The sequence below is a fragment of the Fistularia commersonii genome, chromosome 11 (assembly GCF_037954325.1).
Source record: "Fistularia commersonii isolate RoL2024-O1a breed Wild chromosome 11, RoL_Fcom_v1.0, whole genome shotgun sequence".
NCBI lineage: Eukaryota > Metazoa > Chordata > Actinopteri > Syngnathiformes > Fistulariidae > Fistularia > Fistularia commersonii.
This window is the reverse complement of record NC_141294.1, coordinates 15,608,960-15,635,344: the sequence shown is the minus strand read 5'-3', so window position 1 is coordinate 15,635,344 and position 26,385 is coordinate 15,608,960. Positions and strand designations below refer to the sequence as shown.

At 43.6% G+C, this 26,385-nt stretch overlaps 1 protein-coding gene and 2 non-coding genes across 4 annotated transcripts; 2 read left to right on the top strand and 1 right to left on the bottom strand.

Annotated features, from left to right (window-relative positions):
- Window positions 1–1,980: 1,980 nt before the first annotated feature.
- On the top strand, window positions 1,981–2,053 carry trnar-acg (transfer RNA arginine (anticodon ACG)). Its single transcript has one exon. It is a non-coding gene; the product is annotated as a tRNA-Arg (tRNA).
- A 960-nt stretch (window positions 2,054–3,013) lies between these two features.
- Window positions 3,014–3,086, top strand: trnar-acg (transfer RNA arginine (anticodon ACG)). The gene has a single exon. It is a non-coding gene; the product is annotated as a tRNA-Arg (tRNA).
- Window positions 3,087–3,647: 561 nt separating this feature from the next.
- On the bottom strand, window positions 3,648–25,307 carry limd1a (LIM domains containing 1a). 2 transcript variants are annotated; one of them, XM_086155270.1, is made up of 9 exons: window positions 24,911–25,307; window positions 23,589–24,767; window positions 17,952–18,053; window positions 13,675–13,742; window positions 11,353–11,415; window positions 10,442–10,572; window positions 8,636–8,687; window positions 6,201–6,269; window positions 3,648–5,070 (listed from the first exon to the last, which is right to left on the bottom strand). In XM_086155270.1, exons 2-9 carry the CDS (start codon window positions 24,739–24,741, stop codon window positions 4,933–4,935), a joined length of 1,776 nt encoding a protein of 591 aa, XP_086011396.1. In that variant the 5' UTR covers window positions 24,742–24,767; window positions 24,911–25,307; the 3' UTR covers window positions 3,648–4,932. The 2 variants fall into 2 exon arrangements, with proteins under 2 accessions (XP_086011396.1, XP_086011395.1); XM_086155269.1 differs by having other exon boundaries at window positions 23,589–25,307.
- Between the last annotated feature and the right edge of the window lie 1,078 nt (window positions 25,308–26,385).

Below are 26,385 nucleotides of genomic sequence, written 5' to 3'. Positions count from 1 at the left end.
GTATGCATATATATGTCTAACTACATTTGTATGAATTCATTCGTATGTTCATGTGTATGTATATTTAAATATGTGTATGTGTATATCTGTATATATATGTATGTGTATGTATACATATGTATATATGTATCTATGTAGATAAATAAATATGTATGTGTATGGATATATGTATATGTATGTGTATGTATACGTATGTATATATGTAGGTGTGAATAAAGATGTATGTGTATGTATATATATATATACATGTGTATGTATATATGCATATGTATATATATATGTTTGTATGTATGTTTACGGATGTATAATTGTATCTGTATGTATATATGTACATGAATGTTTATTTATATATGTGTACGTATATACATTTATATATGGATGCGTATGTATGTGTGTGTATACATATGTATCTGCACGTATATTTGCATGTGTATATATGTTTATGTTTGTATAAAGATATATATATAAGTGTATTTGTATATTGTTGAATTTATGTATATGTATATATTTTTGTATAGAAACATGCATATGTATAAATGTATATGTATCCATACACATATATATATATATACATATGGATTTTTGGTCTTTTTTGTGTATATACAATTTTTTATATATATATATACACACACGTTTATATATATATATTAATATCTGAATGCATATGCATGTGTATATATAAATATCTTTATGTATATATATAAGTGTATGCATATATATTTATGTGTTCAAGTATGTATATGTACGCATATATAGACATGCGTGTATAGACATATATAGTTATATATGTGCGCACAGTTCCTTTTTGTCCCACAGTGGAATAGTTAAGTTAAAATAAAATTAAAATAAATAAAACTAAAAAAATTAACATACAATATACATATCATAAATGTATATATCATAAAAATATAAAATTAAAAAATATATATTTATATATCACCCTGTTTAGGGGACATTCCTTTGTCACAGCAGCATAGCAGTTATAATAGGAAAAAAATAAAACCAATAAAAGATAGACAAAAAAAAAAAAACAATTACACAAGAAAAGTAAAATATTGAAGATAAATAATTTTATTCATCTCCATAAGGGAAATTCCTTTGTCACTGCAGCGTAACAAATATCCTGTCAAAAAACAAAAAGGAAATAAGTATGAATATAATTATCAATAGAAAGGCAGAACACAGAAGACAGCAAAACAAAAGAAAATAATGATCCATAATTAAATGGCAGCAGATAAATAGACAACAGACAAAACAACAAAGATGAAAATCGACAACATCAAGGAACATTGGGGTGAAAAAAACACAACCAGAGCTAAACAACACTTAAAATAGAGTAGCAAAAATATATGGCAATGAATAAAATAAGCAAAAATAGGTAGAATAGGTAGACTGTGCAGACTGGGACAAACAAGGATAAGACAGACAGCAGAGTTCGGGCATGACATGTGAAAGGGTGAGGTAGTGAATGGGGACGGTAAGTTACCCTTAACATGATGTTGCCTACCATTTTATGGCTGATGTTGTTCCCAAACATGTTGTTATAACACAGCTGACAGTTGACTTTGGAATATTTGAGAATGATGAAATTTCACAACTGAAATTGTTGCACAAGTGACATCCTATCAAAGTTCCTCGCTAGAATTCACTGAGCTGCGGAGAGCGACCCATTCTTGCAAAAATGAAAACAGCCTGCATGCCGAAGTGCTTGATTTTATACACCTGTGACCATGCAAGTGATTGGAACACCTGATTCCAATTATTTGGATGGGTCCGCCAATACTTTTGGCCATATTGTGTATTTACAATAATAATTACGCCATCATTTATCTTATATATACATATATATACATCTTATCTTATCTTATCTTATCTTATCTTATCTTATCTATTTTATTATTTTTATATTTTTTTGGTTTTGAGATAATTCACATTTAATCTTTTTTATTTATAACAAGTTTTGTGGCGAGGTAGTCACGTGGGCCAGTGGCGCAATGGATAACGCGTCTGACTACGGATCAGAAGATTCTAGGTTCGACTCCTGGCTGGCTCGATGTTTTTGTCTCAAATGTTCAAATATGTACTTTCCCTCAAACATCTAATGAAAGCGTTTGCTTTACTGCATAAGATATACATTTTTTTTTCTTTATTATCATTAGTGAAGGTTACACTGCATGGCAGATGTGGTGAGCCACGATATGACATTGCTTACAAGATTTCGATTTTTTTTCGTTTTTGTACCTATAAAAAAGACATCATAACAATCATTTAAAAAGACACACAGAACATAGCAAAAATATACAAAAGGAAACGAGCGAAGGGGGTCTGTATGCAAGTAAAGACACGTAAAGTCACGCATATTTTTTACAGTATTACATCAACGTTCAACGGTTACCTTGCGTTTTCCACCACACAAACACACACACACACGTACACATCACCTTTCTTTTTTACCTTTAGTTAACTTAAAGTATAAACAAAAAACATGAAAACAGACTAACATAGCTAAATTCAATATGATTAATTAACAGTAGGATTAAACAAGAGTAAATGGAGTAATTTGAGGGGAAAAAAATGGCAAGGGGAATAAAACGGTATATTTCGTTTTTGGATTTTTCCATAAGTTCTAAAGATTTTTCATATAATTCAAAATAGTTTTTAAAGAAGATAAAATTGGAGGGATATTTTTGCATTCTGTTTTTATGTACGAAGACCAAACCTCCAAACATCGCCTTTCAAATGTTTGCTTTACTTCCTGAACACATCTTTTCAGCCAATCAGGTTTCATTTTGTTGTGACGTCGCGTCCCTCGTGCTTGTTAGTTCTGTTCAACCTCTTTAAGCGGAAGTCTTGAAAACTGCGCGTCAGACATTCACAAAACAAGAGTAGAATTTGCGCGTTTAACAGCAGTTTCTTGCTAGACCGTTAAAACATCACCCATATTTGTGCATTTCGTTTAACTCAGTAGATTGGATAGATGTATATATAGTTATTCGTCCATTTGTCCCATAACGGGCTAGTGGCGCAATGGATAACGCGTCTGACTACGGATCAGAAGATTCTAGGTTCGACTCCTGGCTAGCTCGTGCTTTTTCACCAAAATTATTATTTCTTTTCTCTTTGTATTTCCCGTCTTGCAAAATACACAATTTGTAATATTTTTATCTTTATTTCTGACTGAACTGATTTTTTTTACTGTTCCTGCAGAGCCTCGTCGTGCACATATGAAGTGCCCTTCCTCTCACTGTCTCCCACACTGACCTCTGCAGACCCGGATTTTCTATAAATATCACATATCAACATGATAATGACATAAATTGAGTCATGCATTATTAAAAGCACAGGCCAGTCATTTGAACAATGAGCGTTGTGTGCACAGTCTCATGAATACACTCTCAGTTCAACCAAGTCCACAAACAAAATATATAATAATTCACATTAGCTTCTTTGGTGAAAATAGGGATTCTTTCCCACCTATTAAAACATGACAAAAATAATTATTTATTGGAAACTACTTGCTTTTCATCAGATTTATGTCTTTAAAAATTATTTTCATTTTGCTGTGCATTTCTCAAGTTGACACAATTCTAAACGAGATTATCCTTCCTGAAAATGTCCATTGAAATGTCAACATGAGGCAGATTTACTTTTCAAAGTTTGGCAATCAATTTATTAAATAATTTGCCACAATTGTACAGCGCAGTATCTCCTCGTTCTTCATCTTATTCTACAGCTGGCTATGAAACTACATCCACAAATGACAAGCGACATTAGTATAAGTTAGTAAACTCGAGACAGAGACATAAGTAACACATGGATTACAAACGCAGAAAACTTTAAACGCCCCTCCGAAAAGTCATCAGAAATGAGGGGATGTTGGACGAAAGCTGACATCATCAAAATTAAATGAATAAACAATGCATATATCTTTTAGAAAAAAAACCAAACATACCATTTGGGGCAATTTAACAAGAGATTCAGCACAAAAATTACTAATCTCTTCACAGGTGCAAAGGAAAGACTAGACCTCTAAGTGCTTGATACAGATGGGATACAACTTCAAAAAGGCAGTTTATTTATCACAGATCTTCTGCATATCAGCATCAGCATCCTTCAATACGCATCACAAATGTCATGGTATTCATTTGCAGCAGTTTCAGAGATATTTGTTAAAAAAATATTTGCATTATTGCAAATGGAAGGCAGGTTTGTGTCCTCAAACCTTCATTGCGGTGAGCGGTGACACAATAACCGCTCTCTGTACACCTAACAATTAAAAAAACAGAAGGAAAACCACTGGTCTTTTGTGACCATCGATGACATCATTCAATAATGGGATATTAGTTGTTTTTGTTTTCTGGATGTTTATTACTTTACAGCTACGTAGAACTACTTTTCAGCATTCCCAAATAGTTGTGAAGCACTTAAAAGGTTCCACCATTTTCAAAAGTGAGAAAAATGCAAATATTATATATCCACGATTATGTGACAGTCCACCGCACTACATGTCATATCTTTCAGTAAATAACGTCGGGACTGTTTTGTGAAACGGCTTTAAATTACGACAGAAATGTGAAAAGAGGGTCGGAAGCGAGATCGTAACGAGATCGATGCACCCCGACATTTACGCCCCAAAAAACTTTGCGGCCTTTCTGCGACGTCGGCACAGTATTCAACCGCGTTCAAATAGGGCTTCGGAGCGTCGCCGTACTTTATCGACGGGTCACAACCTTTTTAAAGTGTTATGACATTAAAAACTTCATAAACACTCCCCTGGATATACACATCAAACCATTGTATGACCTGATGGATTAAATCAACCAACCAATCAATCAATCAATCCTCTACAACAAGAATTGTCAGCGCGGCCTCCCTGCTCTTTGGTAGTTCCTCTGGAGCTCCACCAGGCGTCTCCCTCAAGCTGCACGGGTGTTAGTAGGAGGCGGAGGCGACGGCGGACGAGGAGCTGCCGGGCTCTATGTGCTGGAGGTGGCAGGAGTGGCAGAGGAGGTGGCCGTTCAGAGGGTAGCAGCGGTGACCCTCCTCGTCGTTCAGCTCCATCTTGCAGTCCTGAGAGGAGGCGAGGAGACGGGTCGGTAAAACATGAGCAAGAATTGGTCCGACGAGGTCTTCGGACCAATATCAAAACGTGTCGCGTGGAAGATCTTTTTTTTTTTTTTTTTTTTTTTTATTTTGAAAGCGCTTTTCCACTTGGTTTACCTTCTTCACCCTTGTCACGAATGCTTCTTCTCACCTGAGTATTCTACATTCACCCCGAGAGCGCCCTTCTATTTGCCGCGTCACTTAATTTAAACCCTTCTTTTCAGATGGCTGCTCTTATCCGACGTGCCGACTGATAAAAATTGCCGACTGATAAAAATTGAGCTTAAATCTGACATCTGTCTTTAAACGTGCGCGGGCTATGATAGAATCATGTTTACATACGAGGGCTTGGCTGCAGACAAAGAAGAAATTGGGTCCCTGCCATGTTTTGGGGAAAATATTTAGATGAACGTGTGTGATTCACAACACATTTAATCCCGTCTTAAAAATTTAATCTTGTGTTTATTGTCTTCTCATCGTCCACGTGTGTGTGTGTGTGTGTGTGTGTGTGTGTACACGCTTGGAGAAATAAAAATCTCCAACTCATCTGGCGTTTTGAATTTAATTTTTTTCTTTTTTTCTTTTTTGCCGTAGCATATGTGAATTGTGAAAATGTCAAAAGTTTGCGGTGAACCTCAGACAGCTTTTCTTTATCTGCTTCATAGATTGCACTTCCCCGTCGAAGGATATGTTTAGGACATCAATCGTTCCGTCTCTGAGCAGCTTAAGAGATAAACTGGACGGGGGAAAAAAAACAAAACAAAAACAAAAAAAAAAAAAAAAACATCATCATCAACCCTCGATTAAACATTTCGGTAATAAGGAGATGCACGCAGACATCTGGCAGAGCAATTAAAAATTCTGAAAAGCGAGTCGTCTCTGGGCCTGTGCCGACGACACACACACAAACACACACGCAAACGAGCAAAAGGAAGAATGTGTGATGATAACAAGTCACATGTCTGCTCTCCTACACACACACACACACACATATATACCACCAAGACAGTAATTGGGACCTGGAATCCACCGTTCCTCCTATGGTTTCTCCTCAGAAGCTATGAGGAACGGGCTGTTCGGCCGTGTTTATCACCCACCTCGCAGTGATAGCACTCCACGTGGTAGTCTCGGTCCATGGACACGACTCTCACGGTCTCGTCCGACCCCTGGGGAGAGATTCAAAGTGAGCGCTGGCCCGTCACGATATCGGGTTCAATGCCAGAAGTCACGGAAACAAATGTGCGGGAGGGGGGAGGGGAGAAAGGTTTGCTTTCAAGGAAAATTCCTTTTGTGAAATTTGCCATGATCCCGGTGCGGAGAGCGCGCGAGCCGGCTTCTTCGTGCACGCAGGGGGTTACGGGCTCCTTCTAAGGCCGAGCAGCGGGATTAGTAGAGCGGCTCCGTCGAAAGTCATCAAACGTGCATTCCAGCCGCTCCAGAATGCTCCTGCGTTCCATCTCTAAGTCCTGTATTGTCGGAATGTGCACTTGACTTTTGGTCAGGCTTGGCTGCAGATACCGTGATACCGTTAACAGTATCAAGGTAACCGAATGTAATGTCAAATAAATCGAACTACTCCTTAATGACTGAATTTATTACTCGTTCAAATCCAAAAGGTTTCATATGCATTTGCATGGATGTAAAAAAAAAAAAAAAAAAAAAAAAAGTTTACGCGTTGCTATGGTACGAAGCTAGTTTTGCTGTTTTTCTGGAAGGCTAACTTTAGCATACTTAGCGCCGTGTTTGGTGTCAAAATGCCGACGTAGATCGTTCTCTTTGACGACCGACGCTGCCTCACGACACAAAAGACATTGCGTTTTTTCTCCTTGAAGCACAAACATTGTATTGGCCTTCCCATCTTCAGCATCGACTTTTACTGGACAGTTAGCAATCATTTGTATTTCTCATTTCCACTTGTTGAAAATGGCATTGATGTGGATTCACTGCCATCTAACGGCAGGATGGCGTCACTTCACGTGATCGGCATGAATTGTGGGAAATGCAGTTTATTGTTATTGTTTATTGTTTATTGTCAGTTATTGTTTACTGCATCTGTTTGACTGATTTCTTTCAAGACGATCGGACCTTTTAAGACATTCTTGCAGGCCACGTAAAATGAGGTGGCGGGCCCCGTTTGGCCCGCAGGCCATGAGTTTGACGCATGTTAAACTATTCTTAAATCTCACATCGCCTCTTCTGTTATGCGGCGCTTCTTAGCCGCTCCTTTTTCGAACCCAGTCTGGTCGTCGGAGGCGACGTCGCGATCGTCCCGTAGCGGCTGAAACACCTCTGAGCCTCATTGTGCGGCGGGCCTGCCTCCGACAGCCAGTAACCTTCCAGGCCGAGTGTCGGTTCTGCTACTTTTTGGCAAAGTTCAGTCAGGTTTCTCAAACGGCCTATGACACTCCATGACTGCTCTGACTCACACAACCTCTCCTCTATATTCTGCCCTCGCTGCTCACTTAAAAGGGGGGCGGGGGAAATTCCAGCAAAGTCAGCGCTAATTTTGGACATTTTTCTCGTTGGCCAACACATCCTGCCGGTGCGTGACGCTCCGTGTTCTCCATCCACGCCCGCTTCGCGTCTCGGAGGCCGCGTGCTATTTTGATGTGCGCTCCAAAGGGAGAAAAAAAATGTATTGAACTGTTTTCTCTTGGCGCAACAAAATGATAGGTTTGGGTCAGGGAGTAAACGAGAGCAGATGTGACCCGGGGATAAAGATGAGCAACATCTGGATGAGGGATCGCTGGCTTTGAGAAAACAACCGTGTCTCTGATATCTGTGTATTTGTCAGCCGTATGATTTGTCCGTCTGTCTTGGGTTCATTTTTGTGTCAAAATGTTTTGCGTCCCTCACCTGCGTTCAAATGAAACCTGGCGCGACGAGACTGATTTGACATTTAGCGCGACGTAGATCGAGATTTACAGTAAATGAGTTTGTCCCTTCCTTAAGAAAGCGGTTAGTTCCCAATTCGTTTTTTGGGAAAGGACTTGAGAGTCTCTTCTTTTTCCAAGTAATTTCTATTTCATTTTCAGAGATTTCCATGTGCACTAAGTCATTTATACGTGGTTTTTCCGCGACGTTCCGGGGAAACGGCTAATCTTAAATAATTTCCCTCGTGATTCGAGTTAATATCTTAACCATATCTGGGTCCCTTTGATTATTTCAAAGGTTGCTATTAGGTTATTTACTCGCGGTCGCCAGTTGATGGCAGGACCACAAACACAGACGGACAACCATTCACGCTCTCCTTCACACGTCCGGACAAATTCGGGGTCTCCAATGAACCTCCTGCATGTGTTTGGACTGTTGGAGGACCCTGGAGGAACCCCACGCAGACACGGGGAGAACATGGAGACTCCACACCAGAAGGCGCCCTGCGGGAGTCCAACCGGGAGCTTTCTTGCCGTGAGGCGGAAGCGCTCACCGCCGCGTCGCCCGAAAAACAAATAATGGAACCCGTACACTTATTGGGGAAGAACAATAACGCGCTTGTTCTCGACGGGAGCCGAGGCGACGCGCTCTTTCTTACCTCTGAGGGGAGGATGGGCTGGTTACAGGCAGCACATTTAGGAGCCAGGACCCTGGCAGAGAGGGATGAAAGAAAAGAAAAAAAAAAAATCTCCTTTAAATAGATGTATTTGAAATGCCCTGATATAAAACTTAGATCAATTGGGGCGAATTCTGCCAAAGCGTACGTCTCGCACGCCTCGTACCGGACGCCTCGAGGTCTCTTACTGCCTCGCTGTTTTTCTTCCCGGTCTGACTAGATTCCGGATCTGGGTTCGACTGAGCGGGTGCCAGGTTTGCAGATGTGCTGGCGTTCCCTCAAACATGTGATTTCCCTAGCTCCAAAAAAGGGGGTCCGAGGAGTCAGGAGGCAAAAACGCGTTCATTATGTCGACACACGTGTCGGGCACCTGAATGTCTGAGGGAATAACAAAGGGCGTCTCAGTGCGGCCTGGCAAAGCCGCGGCGGCGAGTAAAGCACGCACTTCGGCGTAGACGACATGTGGGAGCTGTCAGACGGCGGAGGGCCACGTGCTTCGTTACACTGCACACGCTGTCCCGGCAGCAGTGTCTGCAGGGCTGCCGCTGGGGTGCAGCTATTGATGATTCAATTTGAAAGCAGTTCCTTCCAGAGACCAGAGATTTACTTTTCCGCGCTGCCGCGAAGACCCTTTTTCTCGCCCCGGCGACGCGAGAAGGGCCGTACATTTCCGGCCGTTACAGGGCTTGTTACGGCTGAGCTTTTAAGAGAGGCGCCGTGACCGAAGGCCGTCCCGGCGCCTCGGACGCGGGATCGTCGACTTTCCTCTCCCCGACTGTGCTTCTCACGTGTTGAACCCTCATATTATGTTAAGGGTCAATTTGACCCATTTTTCCCCGCAAGGCAAGATGGCGGGCGGGAGGACGCTGGCGCGTTTGGCTGCCGCTTCCCGCTCTCCAACCAATCAACCAAACCAAAGACAAAGGCTCACCTGGACAATCTCCAGCAAGCTACCAAACTAGCTTGCCGACCTGAGCAGGCTGGCTGGCTAGCTAGCTAGCTAGCCTCTCAAAACTCCAGATCTCGACGGTGACCTGAGCTGGCTGGCTAGCTAGCTGGCCAGCAACCTGAGCCGGCTAGCTGGCTAGCTGGGCTCACGAAACTCCGGATCCCGACGGTGACCTGAGCAGGCAGGCCGGCTGGCTAGCTAGCCTCTCGAAACTCCGGATCCCGATGGCGCCTAGCAAGACGGCATTTCCATCGGCCGAAATCTTCTCGCTCCTCCTGCTCCACCATCTCTCCCTCCACCAAAAATCCATCTCCGACATCCAGCTCCAACACTTGCCTCCTCACAGCAGTACGTCACTCAGCTGCACACCGGCGAAGCTCCTCCAGCTTGTCCCTGGACTGGCGCTCATCGCCACACTCTGCAACCATGGACTTCTTCCCAATAATTCTGTGTATGTTCTGTTCCTTCTGTTTTTACTTGTGAAGCGTCTTTGAGCGTCATGAAAAGCGCTATAAAAATCCCATGTATTATTATTATTATTGTTATTATTATTTCACCCATTGACCGAATGGGTCAAATTGACCCTTTACATAATATGAGGGTTAACAAAAAACACTGCAAGAAAAGGACTTTTCTAGCAGCTTCTGCAGGATGACATGCAGCAGATGTGCGGTTTTAACTTGGAATATGAAACTAGCGTTTTTTGTTTTTTTTGTTGTAGTTTTTTTTCTCTCTATCCAGTGTGAATATGAAACTCCCCCCTGCCCCGGCGTCATGTCGAGCTCATTTAACCGTTAACTCCTGCTCCTGCGCTTGAGAGCGTAACAAGTGGCACTCACCTGTGGTAGTCTTTGACACAGTAGATCTTATTTTCGGTGTCCACGGTGAAGGGCACTCCATCAAGGCTCTCATTACAGATAACACAGCGGAAACAGCCGGGGTGGTATGACTTCCCCAGGGCCTGCAGGATCTATACAGACAGCATTTGTGAAGAAGGGAGAACGTCAATACTTTTCTTTCCTCAAACCGCTCGTAACATATCGTTACCTGAAAAGTCTTGATGATTTTTTTTTTTTTGAGGGTGTGAGCTCGTTATCGTAAAGACGGACGCTACGAACAGGCCGATCGAGAGCGGTTGATATTTCCCATCGACGGAGCGTTGATTTTGAATGAAAATGCGGAAATAAGGGCTCTGAAGAAACGTGCGTAAAACATGCAAAGCTGTGTAGAAATGCAATCTCATACATTTGGAAATCCTTTCCATGCAGGACGTTTGTTTAGAGTTGCTGGGGGTCTAAGACTGGATCTCAAATATCACATTTCAAAGTTTGTTTCAAACACTAAATAGGAACTTTGGCTCCTGCAAACAGGAACCCAAGTAGCTTCGAGAACAACTGTATTTTCATTAAAACCACATTTAAAAATGCCTTTTGTTTGGTTCTGCTGCACTGCAAACGCACTGAGTCGTGACCTGAAACACAACGTGTGCTCTAAACCCAAATTTTATGTTGTGGAATGTTGCAGCCCAAATGTTTGTACACAAATGAGGTGTGTGTGTGTGTGTGTGAGAGAGAGAATGGGCGGAGGGGTTAAGCAAAGCAGAACCGATACTTCCTCTTGAGTCTTTCTCCAGATGTACCCCCGGAATTTAATTTATGCTGAAGAACCAAATGGTCTCTGCTGCAATCACCTGGCCTCGGCCCACAAACACATAAACACACACAGCTCGAGGGAAGAAACACACACTTACCATTTCCATGATCAGATGTCCACATGCATTGCACTTGTCTGCAGACTGCTGGAAACCTGAATACTTTACCGGACAAAAACATGACAGTGATGTCATTGGAAATTGTCTCCACGGCGACTAAAATGCAGCTTATTTGTTCTAAACCTGCATAAACTCTGCACTCGGATATTAAAAAAAAAATAATAATCATAAGCTCATGCACGTTATAATTTGCCATAAACGACTGATTAGTCTTCCAATGAGATGCGGCTTCTTAGGTTACATTAACACACGATCCGTCATTCGAGCTTCATTTGTTCTCATGCAAGAACATTGTCAGGAGAGGCATCGCTATCTAGGAAATGCAATTATCAGCTCGTGTAGGCAGCAGGGGGAGGGACAGGGTTCCCACGTCACACATCCATTACCGGGCCTTGCAGAAATGTTCTTTTCTATAGTTGCGAATGTATTTTGTACATTTACCAAGAATGCCTCTCTGTTTATTCATCTCCCGCCCCCAGAGGTTTCAAAAGATGCACAGTCCGTGGCTGAAACTATTCTGACGTAATCGCTTGGATTCTTGGAAATTATGACACGTTTATCACTCGCGGACAAATACTAGCGACGCTCTTTTCTGGACAGTCACCGCTTTGGTCCCCCGGGGACAAAAAAAAAAAGAAGTCCTTACTGGGATTTGAAAAGTTGCTTAATCTGGGGACGAAGTCAAATGGAAACACTGGTTTGCAGGACCGCTCTGAGGCCACATGCAAATTTGCTTGGCCGCTGGCTACGAACAGAGAAGCGCTGTGTCCCGACAGACACGCATACAGTAGCTTTTAACCCACTTGCGTTCATTCAAAAGGGGAAAAACAAAACGTTTCTCTCATTTTCGAGGGCTGGGAATTCGGTCAATTTTCTTCCAGGTTTTCCACGATGCTTGGGAACCCCATTAGAGCTATTCTGCTGTGCGTATATTTGGATTTTAATGGGGACACTAAGTTTGAGAGGAGGGCGTCGTTCACTGAGGTTTTACACGGTGACTGAATGAATATGATGAAATGCTAGAAACATACCGTAATTTCCGGAGTATAAGCTGCTATTTTTTTTTTTTTTTTTACACGCTTTGAACACTGCGGCTTAAACAACGATGTGGCTACTTTATGTTTTTTTTTTTTGGGCTAACAAGCTCCACGCCGCCAAAACATTTATCCTCTTCACACGGGAACGATGAAATGACTGTGAAAATGGAGGCCGTTCAATTCCGACACCAAAGAAGACGATTTTAACGGTTTTAGTGCGCATGAGGAGGACCAAGACATAGAAAATGGATGGATGGATGGATTTTTCCTTGTGTTATTTATTATTCATCTTTTTCATCGGCCGTGTTACAGGCACTGTTTGGGAAAAAGCATTTCCAGTACATATTTGAGGATGGCACCGGTAAGCATTTAATCAAAAAAAAAAAAAGTGTGAATCTCTCATGTTACAACATAGTGCTGCCTATATGTGCACACATAGTTTTATTTTGTTCTTTTTAGCCAGTGTGGCTAATATTCAGGTGGGCTCAATAGTCCAGAAATGACGGCATAAGACGAAAAAGCAGTGTTTTTGGTTCTGCCATGTCTTAGGTTTGATCCACCGCTGTGTCTTGTCAGGCATCCTACCGTTGCTATCCCTTTTATGAACACAAAAGCTAATAATATTAGCATGTAGCTGTTGCCGGTATGTATTTCATTCAAAATTTAAAAAAATGTTTCTGTGTAAATAGCTCATGTTACATCGTGGACACCTGTAGCTTATAGACAAGTGCAGCCTATATATGTACACATAGATTTATTTTGTTATTTTTAGCCGCTCCGGCTTATTTTCAGGCGCGCTCAATAGCCTGGAAATTACAGTATATGCAGTAAACCAAAAGCTGGATGGGGAAAAGCGTACGATGCCAGGTTTAAACCCATACGACAGCATCGAATGGAGTGAATGTCGGGACCCCCTTCAGCCTATTAACCATATGAAGCGCCGTCTCCTATTACTGACAACCTTCCAGTCACCACCCTGGGGTGGAAACCAATATGAATCAACCGGCCACAAGGTCTTTAAGTCTGAGTCACGAACCTTTATTTTGTTGACGTTAAAAGACCAAGATACGAAAAGTTGCACAGGGTGACGAGGAACGGTTATTCAAGCTGTTTTTTCCCCCCCTCCAATCATGTTGAGGAATTTGGTGCAATTTCGTTGTGAAAGCGAAACACAGCTCATCTAAGGTAAAATTTCATTTTCATGCCACGACAAAATAGACCTCATCAAGAGTCACGAACGAGTGGATGTGAATCGAGTTCTCACCAGGAAGTCCTCTTCACAGTAAACCTTCCCTCCGACATAGTAGAAAGCCTTCCCCCTCAGCCTCCGACCTGCACACAAGAATGGCCACGTCATATGAAGAGATATGCAGTTCCTGGACGACGCTCAAAAATAAAAAAAAATAAAAAAAATTTGTCGCACTGGAATAAATTAACTGGAAATAAAAAGTGAGTACGAAAGGCCGGAATCAGAAATCAGCGACAGCGGCGAGACACAAAAACATACGGTAATTAATTACAGGCGTTTAAAGGTAATCCGCCGTCTTGCAATATTCATTATATCCTGCGGAATTCCAGTTGATAAATCAAATAAACAGATCTATGGCGTGTCGGGGAGTTAATACGGTACCACGGGGACGCGGAGCAGGCTGCAGTCAGACATCTGGATCAAACACGTGGGGGAAAATAATAATTGAATCCAATTACCCGACAGGTGCTTTGGATTAAATAATCTGTTCCACTGTATTTTATTACAACAACAGACGGAGACCTAAGACGACCCGGTATTCGTCTTCTCGGTTCCCTCGTGGTGTCTTTCCACATGCCGGGCGTACTTCCTGTCTGTCTGGCTGTCCGTCTGTGTGCTTTATAATCTGCACGGTCTAAATCTCGAAACGCACCGAGCGCTTCACGCTCGCTTTGGATTGCTATTCTCGCCGACGTCCGACAGGAAGGGGGAACATTCCTCGCATTTTCTGAGCGGGGAGGTGAGGGAGGGGACGGCGGAGGAGAGGAGGGGCGAATCCTGGGAGAACAGGAGCCGCCTTTATCTCTCAAGCGCCGTCTCATGCTCTGTTTACCTGATGAATTGTATCCAGATAAAACCGGCTTGGCGATAATTGCCGAGGCGTTGGGTATCACGAGGGCTCATCTTAAGAAGGGGACGCGGTCGACGTTTAAAAACGAGAAAGGCCGGGATTTGGGGAAATTTGCTTGTCCAACCCCCTTGTTTTGACACAGCAAGTCAATAGGCGTTGAATTTTACTGATTAAACAAATATATAGTATCATAATGTAGCTTACAAATATACTGATTGTACTTACAGTGCCATCTTTGCAGGCTACATATTGCAATTACAGAAATCCACATGCAAAGAAAACATTTCAATAATTACAGAGGTGGAGGGAGTACATCTGGAACGGAAAAATAGAATTGCAGATAAATCAAATGGCAAATGATTTTGTACTTTCATCTGTCGCGCAACCAGAAAAATGACTTCAAAATGACTGCTGAGCTTCCTTAGAAGATGTTGGGTGGGTGGTTTTACATCAATCCTATGATGAGCATAATCCCAACTCTGTTAGATTCCTCTTGTCTGATGTGACCGAAATCCCTACGAAACTAAGCGCGATAAGGAACTCGCGCAAAAAAGAAGGACGCTCGACTAACAAACTTCATCTTAAAACAACGGCCAGAGTTGAGCATATGGTGACAAAACTCGTAAAAAGGCTTGCGATTCATCCCTTTAAATCAAACGCACATGAACGCCTCGAACCCGTTTATTCACATCCGCGTGATCTTACTCTGATAGAATCATAACGGTCACGAAGGAAGCGGCGTCTGGCCGAGGCTCTCGCCGTAACCCGCGCGATCGGGCCGAGGTGTGGAGCTGCTCGGAGTAATTACGGACACGCCGTCTTGGAACTAAGTCCCTCAGGATGAGGGGAACGACGAGGGGGGTCAAAGTGAGATAGGGGCCGTTCCTTTTCACATTCCTCTCTCTTTTTTTTTCCCCCAAGTAAGCCAGGGAGAGGCCCTGAGCTTTATAGAAAGATAAGCGATTTATTAAAGGTCTGACTGTTTTAAAAGCTCCTGAGAGGAGAGTGACTATTGCACTTCCATAAAAATGTAAAATACCTGTGGGACAGAGCAAAACACAAGGCCCTTTTCTAATTAAAATGAATGAATTCCCTCATATAATCCCTTCAGAAAATTACCGGTTCACAATTACCATGGCCCGATTTCTGGAAAAAGCCTCGGCCAGAAGCTTCCCTGCGTGGCTTATTTGAGTGAGACATCTCGCATTTGCCGAGTGTTTACTCAGATTCTATCTCTCCTTCAAGCATTTCCTGCCCGGCACATTCAAACCCTCTGCAAAAAAGCGTTCCTCTCCTTATGGGGATTCTCTGCGCTCGTCCCCGATGCGTTTCTCACACGGCGAGCGGCACCTGGAATATTTGGTCGAGGCCCCGACGATGGAGACACCAGATGTTAACATACCGCTGGAATCGGAATCGGATTCTTGTTTCGAAGTCCTGAAAGCCCGAGGAGCGGTTCGGGATGAGCGCCCGCTTTAATGAAAGCCACGTTTGGGACAGCGAAGGATTCACACTGACCAAACAGAAGTATAAATCACACTTTGGAAAGTCCCGTCTACCTGCGTTTGGGAATATAGACGTACTGGCGAGGCTTTTCTTTGTCCTTTCACATCTCCTCACTGAGATTTAAAGTTATTTCTGCTGGCTTCGGAGTAACCTATGTATATCCTGGTTAAACGGGTTCGTCTCTCTTGCTAACTCATCGCCTAAAGCTGTGTTTGTAGCCAATCATTACCAAAGCCTCCCCGCGACGAAATGCCCAATCCCATCGACCTCGGCTCTTCTTGCCGTCACGGTTTGGTTTTCCTGCCTCGCAATTACCTTTGGCATGAGAGGAAGTTCCCGGTCGTCACGAAACCTAGTTATGTAACCCGGAGAGCGTGAAAGTTGTCTTGACAGAAAGAATCTGGTGAGAGATGCGAGGGTCCCCTCTGAGATAAGGTGGCATCTAACCGCACCCGTGTGCCAGTCGGCACGCACGCCGCCGCAGATTTACTGCGTCGACTCAAGCATGAATACCCACGTATCCGGTCCACGTATACGTGTGCGGCCGGCTCTCAAAGAATGCTTTCGCTGTCCCGTTCTGCTGCGTCCAGCTGACATAACGGCGCCCAGTGTCCTCACGGAGCCGAGCCCACTGAGGGCCCCTGTGCCTGCATTCCTCCACAGCTGATGCTTCCCCCCGGGGCCACTCGCCGCAGGAAAAATCCTTAATTCTCCGCATACAGCAAGCTATGAGAGGTATGTGGTATGTAAACTCACCCCCAAACATTAACCATTAGCCTCATCGGGGTCCCCGCTTTTTTAAGATTCACACACAAACAAAGCCACACATACGACTGGTAACATTTTCATGATACACTTGAGGGGGTCTGAGGTACAACCAAGCAACGTTATGTTTAGTCCTGACTGCGACGTTGTACTTACAACTCAGAAGTCTCACACATGAATACAGAAATTGGGGTTGCGACCTCATTTAGGGGGAAAAAAAAAAAAAGCCATTCAAAAGCAGCCGTACCTTGGTCAATGGTCCCGTCTTCAGAAGGAAGAAGACTGAAAAGACTTAATTTACAGATTACTTATTCTGAAATGGTGAGGTAGATGTATTTGGAGGGTCAGTCTCTCTGTACAGCTTCCCATTTTTGCTATTTCCACTAAGTCATGCCCATTTTTTTAGGAGTCCAATTACATCATGGGACTAAAATTAAATCTTTATTTAGAACTAGCTTCACAGATGGGGAAATCTTAAGTACCAGTTGACTTAAGGAAAAAAAAAAAAAAAGTACCACCCCGACACGTGGATTGAAAGGCAACGAGGTTTGTATTTGTAACAAAGTGCGTCGGTTGTGATTCGGAAGCGAAAAGACAACTGTTGCATTTTCCCCTCTGGTTTGTTTGTGTTCGTATGCTGAATATTCAACAGTCCAAAGTTGTAAACAAAAAGATGTAACAAGCCAGCTTTTCTATCGCAGTGGAAGGAACAACAAGACTGTTCTGTTATTGGTGAAATTCACCTCAGAGGCGGCCATGTTTTATCCGCACCCTCGGGGAACAAATCCCGGAGCGCGAGCTGTGGATAAACGTTCGCTAAATGAAAAAATTCCAAGGTCCGGCAAGAATCAAAATCGAGACGAACAGCATCGGCCGCGCCGTCGGAGCGGGAGACGTCTGAGCTCGACTCTTCAAATGTGCTATCTAAACTGCACCTCACTGAAAGGTGGATGGCACCGGTTCAGGAAACAAATCCTACTGCGGGCCGCATAAGTGACTGGCACACCTAGAAAAGAAAACATCACCGGCAGGACGGTAATCTCTAAATAATTGCGTGTTATTGCCCCTGGCATGAACACCCGAAGAAGAAGACTTTCGTTCCAGAGAACGGGGTCGTTTACAGCCTATTTGTCAGGGGGGTAAATGGAAAGAGCGGCATGTATTTACTTACTGCAGGCACTGCAGGTGAAGCAGCTGTCGTGGTAAAGACTGCCCATCGCCTGGCAGGCCTGGTTGGCTCCATAAACCGCCTTGTTACACTTGATGCAGACTCCTGAAACAAAACAGGACATAAAACACGTCACAGAGGAAGCTGGAGGCACATTTAAAGCGTATTTAGTCACGCAATATAGCGATGAATTCCCTACCGTATCAAACGGTAATATGAAAATAATACTAAATAGTTCCAAGTGGGATGAAGGCAATTAAATCTGAAGGTGGCTGTAATCCAGAGTAATCCACACGCAGAAGCAGTAATGTATGAGAAACAAAACAAACAAAAATAAAAGAAAAACAAAGCATCTGACATAATAGATCGGGAAGCAGGCGAGAAGGGAAATGGGAAATATATTTGACTTGGCTCTGGTAACAAGACCTTGGAATTAATTAAGCCTGATAAAATCAGAGTGTACCTATTCTTACACACTGGTGCGGGAAATGTGAAAGCGGTTCGATGTCGAATGGGGGGAAAATCATAAAAATAAAAAAAAAAACTGACCTGATCAACGGTATAAAGGATTGAAGTTTGTATTCTGTGTGTGAAGAGGAGAGTTGTTCATGGCTTGAAAAGAGCAAATCATATGACAAAATGCCGGGCAAATTACATAATCTCTTAAACCGTGTGATCGGTATACAGGGTTCCAACTCCGCATGCAGAGTTAAAGGATTCCTTTATACGTGTCCTAATCACTTTATATCATCAATTTGTTCACTTGCTGCAGGAGTTAACCTTATTACACCATTACTTTACATCACTGACATATTGCTGAAAATCAAGCATTTTTCCAAGGAGTGCACTCACGCTGGAGCGGATCCTTGACCTTGAAAGCAGAAAAGTGAAAAGTCTGCATTTTCAACACTTGAAAGAGTTTGTACCGACGGTGAATTTGCAAGTTTCAATCCAGAGCTGCTTAGGATTCAGCAGTTCTTACCCTGGAACCTGACAGGAAAACATTGTCTTTTGCTGCTCCGCTTCCCTCCCAGCCTCTACCTCACCTCTCTGGGCGAGAACTGGACGACACGGCGCGAGATGCCACTTAAATATGGGGTGTGACAAGTGTCAGCCCCCGTCATCGCTGACCCTGAAGGGGAGTCACTGAACTGCGAAATCAATCGGACACACTTTGATAGGACTATCGAATCATGAAGTATAAAGTTACACGGCGACGGAGGATGAAAGCATACGGTTCAGGGTGTGTGTGTGTGTGTGTGTGTGTACAGGAGGGTATTTGCGAATGTGTATTTTTATAGAAAGCTCCCTGGCGACAGAAAAGAGAAAGCTAAGCAGAAGAGTGCAGCAGCCCGGCCCAACTCAGCCCTGGTCCTCCTCAAACGCTGACAAAGAAACCTCTGTTTCCACGGTGTTCAACACACATCATGCGGCTCCGACAAAAATCACACTGTTACTTTTTAACTTTATTCAAATGTTTCTCCGAGCAGACCTACGGTAACACAACATACGACCTGTATATATAAAATTCAAACGCTCCTCGTGTCACAACGAAGGGCACATCATCGGGGGCCCCACTGGAGGGAAAGAAGATTTGGAGATAATTGAGTGATATTATTAGACAGCAGAGGAATGTTGCTCTTATGTAAGCTATGTTGTTTACATGAAAAGACAATAAGGTAGCCATGTTAATACGGAGCACCTAAATGAAAGCCTCAATATACCTGCCGTCTTCATGTCGAGAGTCAGCGGCTCACCGCAAGTCACATATTGAGCTGATTTAGGGATGATTTTATGAGAGTACTTTTTCAAGATGTGAACAGAGGCTAACTCTGATATTTCCACTTTAAATGTCTTATAGCTTGGATTTGTGTGCCCGATGAGAATAACTATGCAGTAAAAGGCTATTCCCTGTTTTTTTTCCCCTCTCAAAATCCATGCCTTGGGCCACTACAAATCTGCTTTTGGCCAAAGTCCCATATTCCAAAACAGTGTGATTATTTAGCGGACTGGCTGCTTGTTTCAAATGGGGGAGGGGAAGCAAAACATGAAGCCAAATCCAACCCCTCCTTCTCCCACTTACCTTTCCCAGCTGTCAAAACTCCCAGCAGAAGCTTACTGACCAATAATGCCGGCGGCTGAAAAACAAATCCATTATCTATACACATCGCCGGCTACCAAATGCTACATTCACTCTATTAAAATAAAAACCACTTGGTTAAATGTAAAGCCATTGTTGGTAAATGATTAGATATGAGTGTTCTCACTAAGTTGAATATTATCTGTAAGAGAAGCACCAAAGAATAACACGCTACTTCAGAGTTGCTTGGATGAAGCTGTGCCATCCATGGCATCATTTTCTGGGCTGCGGGACTGAAAACACCACACCCAGGAGTGACACAACATTAAAACCAGACATCTCCGACAGGCCATATATTTATGGACAAACAGGGACACAGGCACGCATGTTAGGATAACACACACACACACACAAACACACACAGCGGAAGCCGGGGATCCTTGTTTTTAGAGAAAGCTTTCCACCCGACAGTTGTTTTTAGGTATGCAGACAGATAAAAAGTCATTTTTGGAAGAACACTGAGATGGTGTGTGACTGTGAGTTGGTGTTAATCAGCAGGAACATAATCGCGTGTGACAAGAAGTGGCGCTACGACGATAATGTTTCTTGGTAGTTTTGAGGTTGTGTAAATCTTTTTAGCTAAACAGCTGTCCGGTAATGAAGCTCTTTTGTTGACCGAGTGAAGTGTTTTCTAAACACACTTCATTTCCCGAAGCGTTTCAGAGGCTCGAGCGCCGCGGACCTCTCTGCTGCCGTAGTGCGAAATAAAAACTCGTTCGTCATTCACGAGTGACAAAAGGCTACAAGTCCTTAGAAGCCAAGCCAAGTTCCCAGGTTTTTTTTTCTTCCCTTGTGTTTGTCTACGTCAGTATCCGTGTTAAAGTCAAAAGAAAGGGGCATAGAAGACAAAGGAATGTCCCACCACTTATTTCTCTCTTGGATGAACTTGTCTATAAACCTCCCATCTTCTCAGGCTCCTGTGGCCGAGGACAAAGCAACAACCAAAAATCTGTCCCCATTTGTCTTGTCATCCACTGAGCTGCACCCCAGGCGCTCTCGAACCCCCTTTTCCTTTGTATCTACGAAAACCCCGTTTCTAAAATTCCTTGCTGTCACTTTAGAAATCAGGGCTCACTCTCCAGACATTTGTCAGCGTTCCCCTGGTGCAGCCATTTGGCATCGCACTGATTTTCCCAGAACTTCCAGCTGCAGGAAAATATCACTGGGTTTAAAGTCTAAAATTCCACGGGATCCATGCTTTTGTGGAGACAGCTCGCCGGATAAGTTACGAACCGGCGCTTTTAAGAATAAGGACGATCATACATTAGCAAGGAAATGTCAGGTTTCTGGAACGGAACCGTATCCAGATATTCCGTAGCGTGGAGACACTCCATGGAGTTTAAACCATTGCCAATATAACCTAACCCCCCCTCGAAAAATAAATCCCTCAATGCTAGAATCTCAAGTTGCGCCATTACAAACAACAAAATAGACGCAGCTTGATGATTTCATAAGGTAGAGAGACATCACGGGAATTTGTTGTTTAGCGATCACAGATAAAGAGGTAGGACCTGACATGGCAGAAGGGTTGCTACCATCATCTGGGAAGGACCTTACAGAAAATCCTGTTCAGTTGAACGGAGAAGAGGGATGTGTCGGTCTTCTCTTATTGTTCCGAGCTTGCTGAAGAACAGAAATAAAACCTACCTATTCAATTAAGACAAGCCTCCATTCTTTGTTATTCTTTCATTGAAGTGTTACCGTATGGGTCTGACCTAAGTCGTCCCGTAATAGTTCCTTCCCTGAACTCTTCAGGCACCACCCGGTGTTTTAGTGCCTTCTAAAGATACTTTGAGCGGTTCTCACTCGGAGCTGCTGCTGACTGAACCGCTTCTTGGCACAGAAAGCAACAGGTCACTTGAAACCCATCGGGTTGGATTCTGACAATCTAACTGCCTCTCAGGTTAAGCACTAAACCGTGCCATGAATATTACGTTTCATACATGTTACACTAATATTGTAGTGGGGTTTGTCATTCGCACGTCATTTTCACAGATAAGATGCCAAAACAAATATTATTGTCGCTTGGATTGGTACGGCCTGTCGTTTCCTTGGTATAAACGATTGCGATGATATAAATACGCAACGATAGTCATGATGGATAAGAGTTCTCAATGGCCCTGAACAAACATCAGCTCACCAGCATCATTTGGAAAGTGGAGCATGTTTGTTTAGTTTTTTTTGTTTTCTTTATCAAGTGATCAGCTTAAGACAGCTCAGGATTGGAGCCATGAGTTTTTAAATACTTGACAGCTACTCAGATATACTCATTATATTAAGATAGTAAGTACAGAATCATGGAAACACTACTTAGCGAACTGATTCTTAAAATCAAAAAATGTGTAAATGTGCAAATCTCCCGGTCGTTGGATGAACGGCGGGAGGCGATTCTACAGCGGATGACTTCATATTTTCTTGGTACCGTGAGGATGAAAACATTTGGAGAAGAAAAGCAGCCGACATTAGTTTTGTAATGGAATGAATGCACGACTCAAATGATGAGTAACAGTCTGGTGGGAAAGTCTTCATGGGGTTAGTGTGTGTGTGTGTGGGAGGGGGGGGGCAATATGGGAATGTGTGTATAAAAGAAAAAAAAAAAAATGATATCCTGTGATACTTCAAAACCTTAATTTTGGCTCACAGCACACTGTGCTCTCCCACACAACTGTAATATTCACATTACCGTGCTATTTATGAGTCCTGACAGTGACGCTTGCCAGCACATCTCCCCTTACACACTAATATAAGCACACAGGGGGGCTGATGAGGGCTGTGAGTTACAATCGTGACATACCGGCAGTAAATTCCTGCAGCGAGAAAGCGACGGTAAGTTATGCATGTGTGTATCAAGGGGGTGTTTTGAGGCCTTGAAAACATCATCCATCTGATACTCTCTTCACCACCGCTGTCATTCCTTAACTTTGTTTTTTTTTTTTTTTGAAGAAAAAAAAAAACAAAGAAAACGGAATATCGGATACGTTCTAATCCGATGTGACAATAGATCAAAACATCTCGTGTGAGAAATGATGGCCAAAGGGAATGACAAATCACATGGTGCCCGTCAAACTGTTTCAGCATCATGTTCCCAGTTCATTTGTAGTCATTTCGTGCAGAAGTAATGGAGAATATGACAGAAATGGTAATGACTTGAGTTATTGATTTTGCCACACTGGTAATCCATTAAACCTCTGGAGGGAACATTCTTCTTCGTGGCCTTGACTATGCTCTGCACTGCTGAAGAAGTTGTTATTTTCTGCCAAGATATCAGACAGTGGATCATTTTATAAAGCCCCGAAATAAATCAAGAGGATTAGGGACAATGAAGTGGGGGGGAGGGGGGGGGGGCTGTCTAATTCCCGAGAGTCATCAAACAAAGAAATCCATGTCTGTGTGACAGGAAGACAGGAAAATTAGTTCAGTTACCGTGTTGCATGTTTGTTTGCGTTTTCGGGTTTACACAAAGGTGGATTACCGGCGCGAACTTTCGGCAAAAGTCTTACCGAAGTAGTCGGTCTTTGGCGTGGCATCCATCTCCTTCTCCAGGCGCTTAGTGAGAGCTTCTAGTTTCATTTCAGCTGGCGAAGGCCCCTGTTCGGGGGACTGGCTGCGCAGGGTCTGACCAAGGGTTTGGACAGAATTAGGGGTGAACGAGACGTCCGCTTCGGCACCGCAGGCCTGTCCAAACGTGGGGATTTGGCTCTTATCGTGAACCTGGCTTGAGCTTTTGGAGACATTGCCAGGGGTCAGTGCGGCGGACGCCACCTGGACCTTGGGTTGGGTCGTTTCAGAGGGCGCGGGCACCGGCGAGCCCGCCGACACCGGGCCGTTCTGGCTGCCGGCGGGTCTCGAACTTTGAGAAAGGCCCGCGTGGTGAGCCGAGGGTTGCCGCCCGTGGACGTCGGCGCCGAGGTCTGCTTTCTCTGACCCCGCGGGGGAGGCCGGGCTCCTGGTCCCGGAGAGGACGCCGGGCTGATTCTGCTGGGATGGAAGACTGTTAACGGCGAGAGACGCAGCCTGGGATGGAGTTTGCTGCTGGAAGCCCCCTGACCCGGGCAGAGATGGGGAACCCTGGTTCTCCCTGGACGGGGCCCAGGAGGTCGTAGGGCCGGCCGGGTGACGGGCGTGTGTGGGTGCGCTGAAAAACGCGCTTCCTGCGCTGGAGGGAGCGGGGATGTTGTTCTGGTATGAAATCGCTTCTAATCGCTCTTTATTATCGTAATTGTTTCCGTAGACGTACGTCCTGGAGGCCGGGGGATCCGGCTGAACTCCCGCCTGGTACTTCTGGCCGTCAAACTGAGGGTGGTGATTCCCGGCCGCGCTGCCCGGCAGGGGACCGGACAAGATCGGGGGCTTCGCCGCCGCTTCCCCCGGTTGTCTGTAGCTGTTGATAGGCGGCCTATCTTTGGTGTAATACGTACTATTATGACCCCCGTTCATTTTGATCGCCTGGTTGTTCTTGGCCATCTCCTCCTGGTGTTTCTGCATGTGTATTTTAGTCATTTTGGACGCGAAAACTCTCCTCGTCTCCTCGAAGTCCGGGTTGTTCCCCGCATCCCTCTTCATCCGAAACAAGCCATCTCTGGACGCTTCGTACATGTTCAAGTCCTCGATGAACTTGCTCGCTTCCAGTCCCAAGTCCTCGTATTTATCCATATCGGGAGATAATGTGAAATATTTCCCTGAAGTTAAGAGTTGGGGGAAGAAACTTGAATGGAGACACTTCCAGAGTGAAATATTAGCTTAAACTCAGTTGAGCAGCTAGCGGTCCCGGCGCACAACCGCGCTGCGAGGAATTCAAATTAAAAAAAAAAAACTTTTCTACCTTTTCCCCACCGAAGAAGAAAAAAAAAAGTTTAAAAACTCGACGTCCCTTCGCTGTATATCCGTGTCCGACCCAGCTTTCGTCTCCACCGCCGCCGTCTGTCTGGTTATAAATGTGAGCAGATCCCGGATCCGATAGCCTCCGCGACCCCGCCGAAGGTCCCTCCTCCCCCCGTACCGTCCCAGCGGGGCAGCCGCACACCAACACCACCCTCCGCGAAACTACTTCACACCGCTTCGGGTTGTTTTAACCTTAATATATACACGCAGCTGGTTAAAAAGAGAAAATATAAAGTTAATAAAACGGATAATAAGATAGGAGCCGAAGGTGGTCGACGGTTTGGTAGGGAAACTGTCGACTTAAAGGTGCAGTATTTAGACGGAGCCGCTGTCATGTGAGGTCGCGTCTCATGGAAAATCGGTCTTAAAATAGAAAAAATCGAATTAAATTTAGATTTAAAAAAAGGAAATAAAAATTCCCCCTTCACATACTTACTCACTGCCGTTTTTGTGTTTTGCTTATCGCTCAGTCTCGCTTCTGTAAAAAAAAAAAAAAGTTTCTTTTTCGAGTCAGCAAAACACTTGACCTTTGCACTTCCGCTCCATGGAGCAAAGCCAGGGAAGACACAAAGTAAAGGAAAATCTAAAATTCTGTTAAAAATATTTTTAATTTTCCCCCCAAAAATGAGAATTGTGTGAATATTTTTTTATTTAAGGGTTCTCACCCTCGGTCACAAAAAGCTATTATGACAATTTGAGATGCGGTGAACGCCCCACTATTCCACTACATCCCAGAAATACTGCGACTCCATTTTTTACATTCATTAAGATTTATCCCACGAAAACATATCTTGTAAAATATAATTTTACCTGCACAAAGCGCTGTGTCGCTTTGCCATGGGCATTTTTTACTTTGACTAAAAATAAGCTTTTAATTTGTTTTAACTGCCAGCACTTTTTGAGTGCAGAACCGGAAAACGATTGAGCAAAGAAATAAGTGTGACTGGTTTGATATTCATATTAAATTTATTTTTTTTAATTTTATGCACATGGATGATTCAAATGTGCACGTGCAAAAAAAGATAATACCTTGGGGGATTAAAACGTGTACTCCACCAAACCCATTGGTGAACACTGTGTGTGACTGTCGCATCCTTGCTCATAAAACGATGTGTGTGTGTGTGTGTGTGTGTGTGTGTGTTTTTTCATATATGACATGTCATACATTGAACTCCAGGTCACCAGTATATCAGGAAGTGGAAGCCTCCAGGGGGCCTGGAGAACAACCATGTCCACGTCCCGACAATCAACACAATAGACCCTTCCTCTGAAACGAGGCTCTTCATTTTTGCAGCCTTACTTCTTTTTTTATGCCGTGTTTTATGTGTGCAAAGTTTTCATTCATGCATTCCCACTGCAAGGCGTAACAAAATAGCAGAAATATTGTTTTGAGATTGCACGACATATTGGCATGTG

Coding starts and splice junctions, on each gene's coding strand:
- limd1a (XM_086155269.1), bottom strand. CDS start 24,741: ATGGATAAATACGAGGACTTGGGACTGGAAGCGAGCAAGTTCATCGAG. Junction 10,573..11,352: donor GACATCTGATCATGGAAATG/GTAAGTGTGTGT, acceptor CTGTCTGTATAG/ATCCTGCAGGCCCTGGGGAA. Junction 6,270..8,635: donor AGCCCATCCTCCCCTCAGAG/GTAAGAAAGAGC, acceptor ATCTCTCCCCAG/GGGTCGGACGAGACCGTGAG.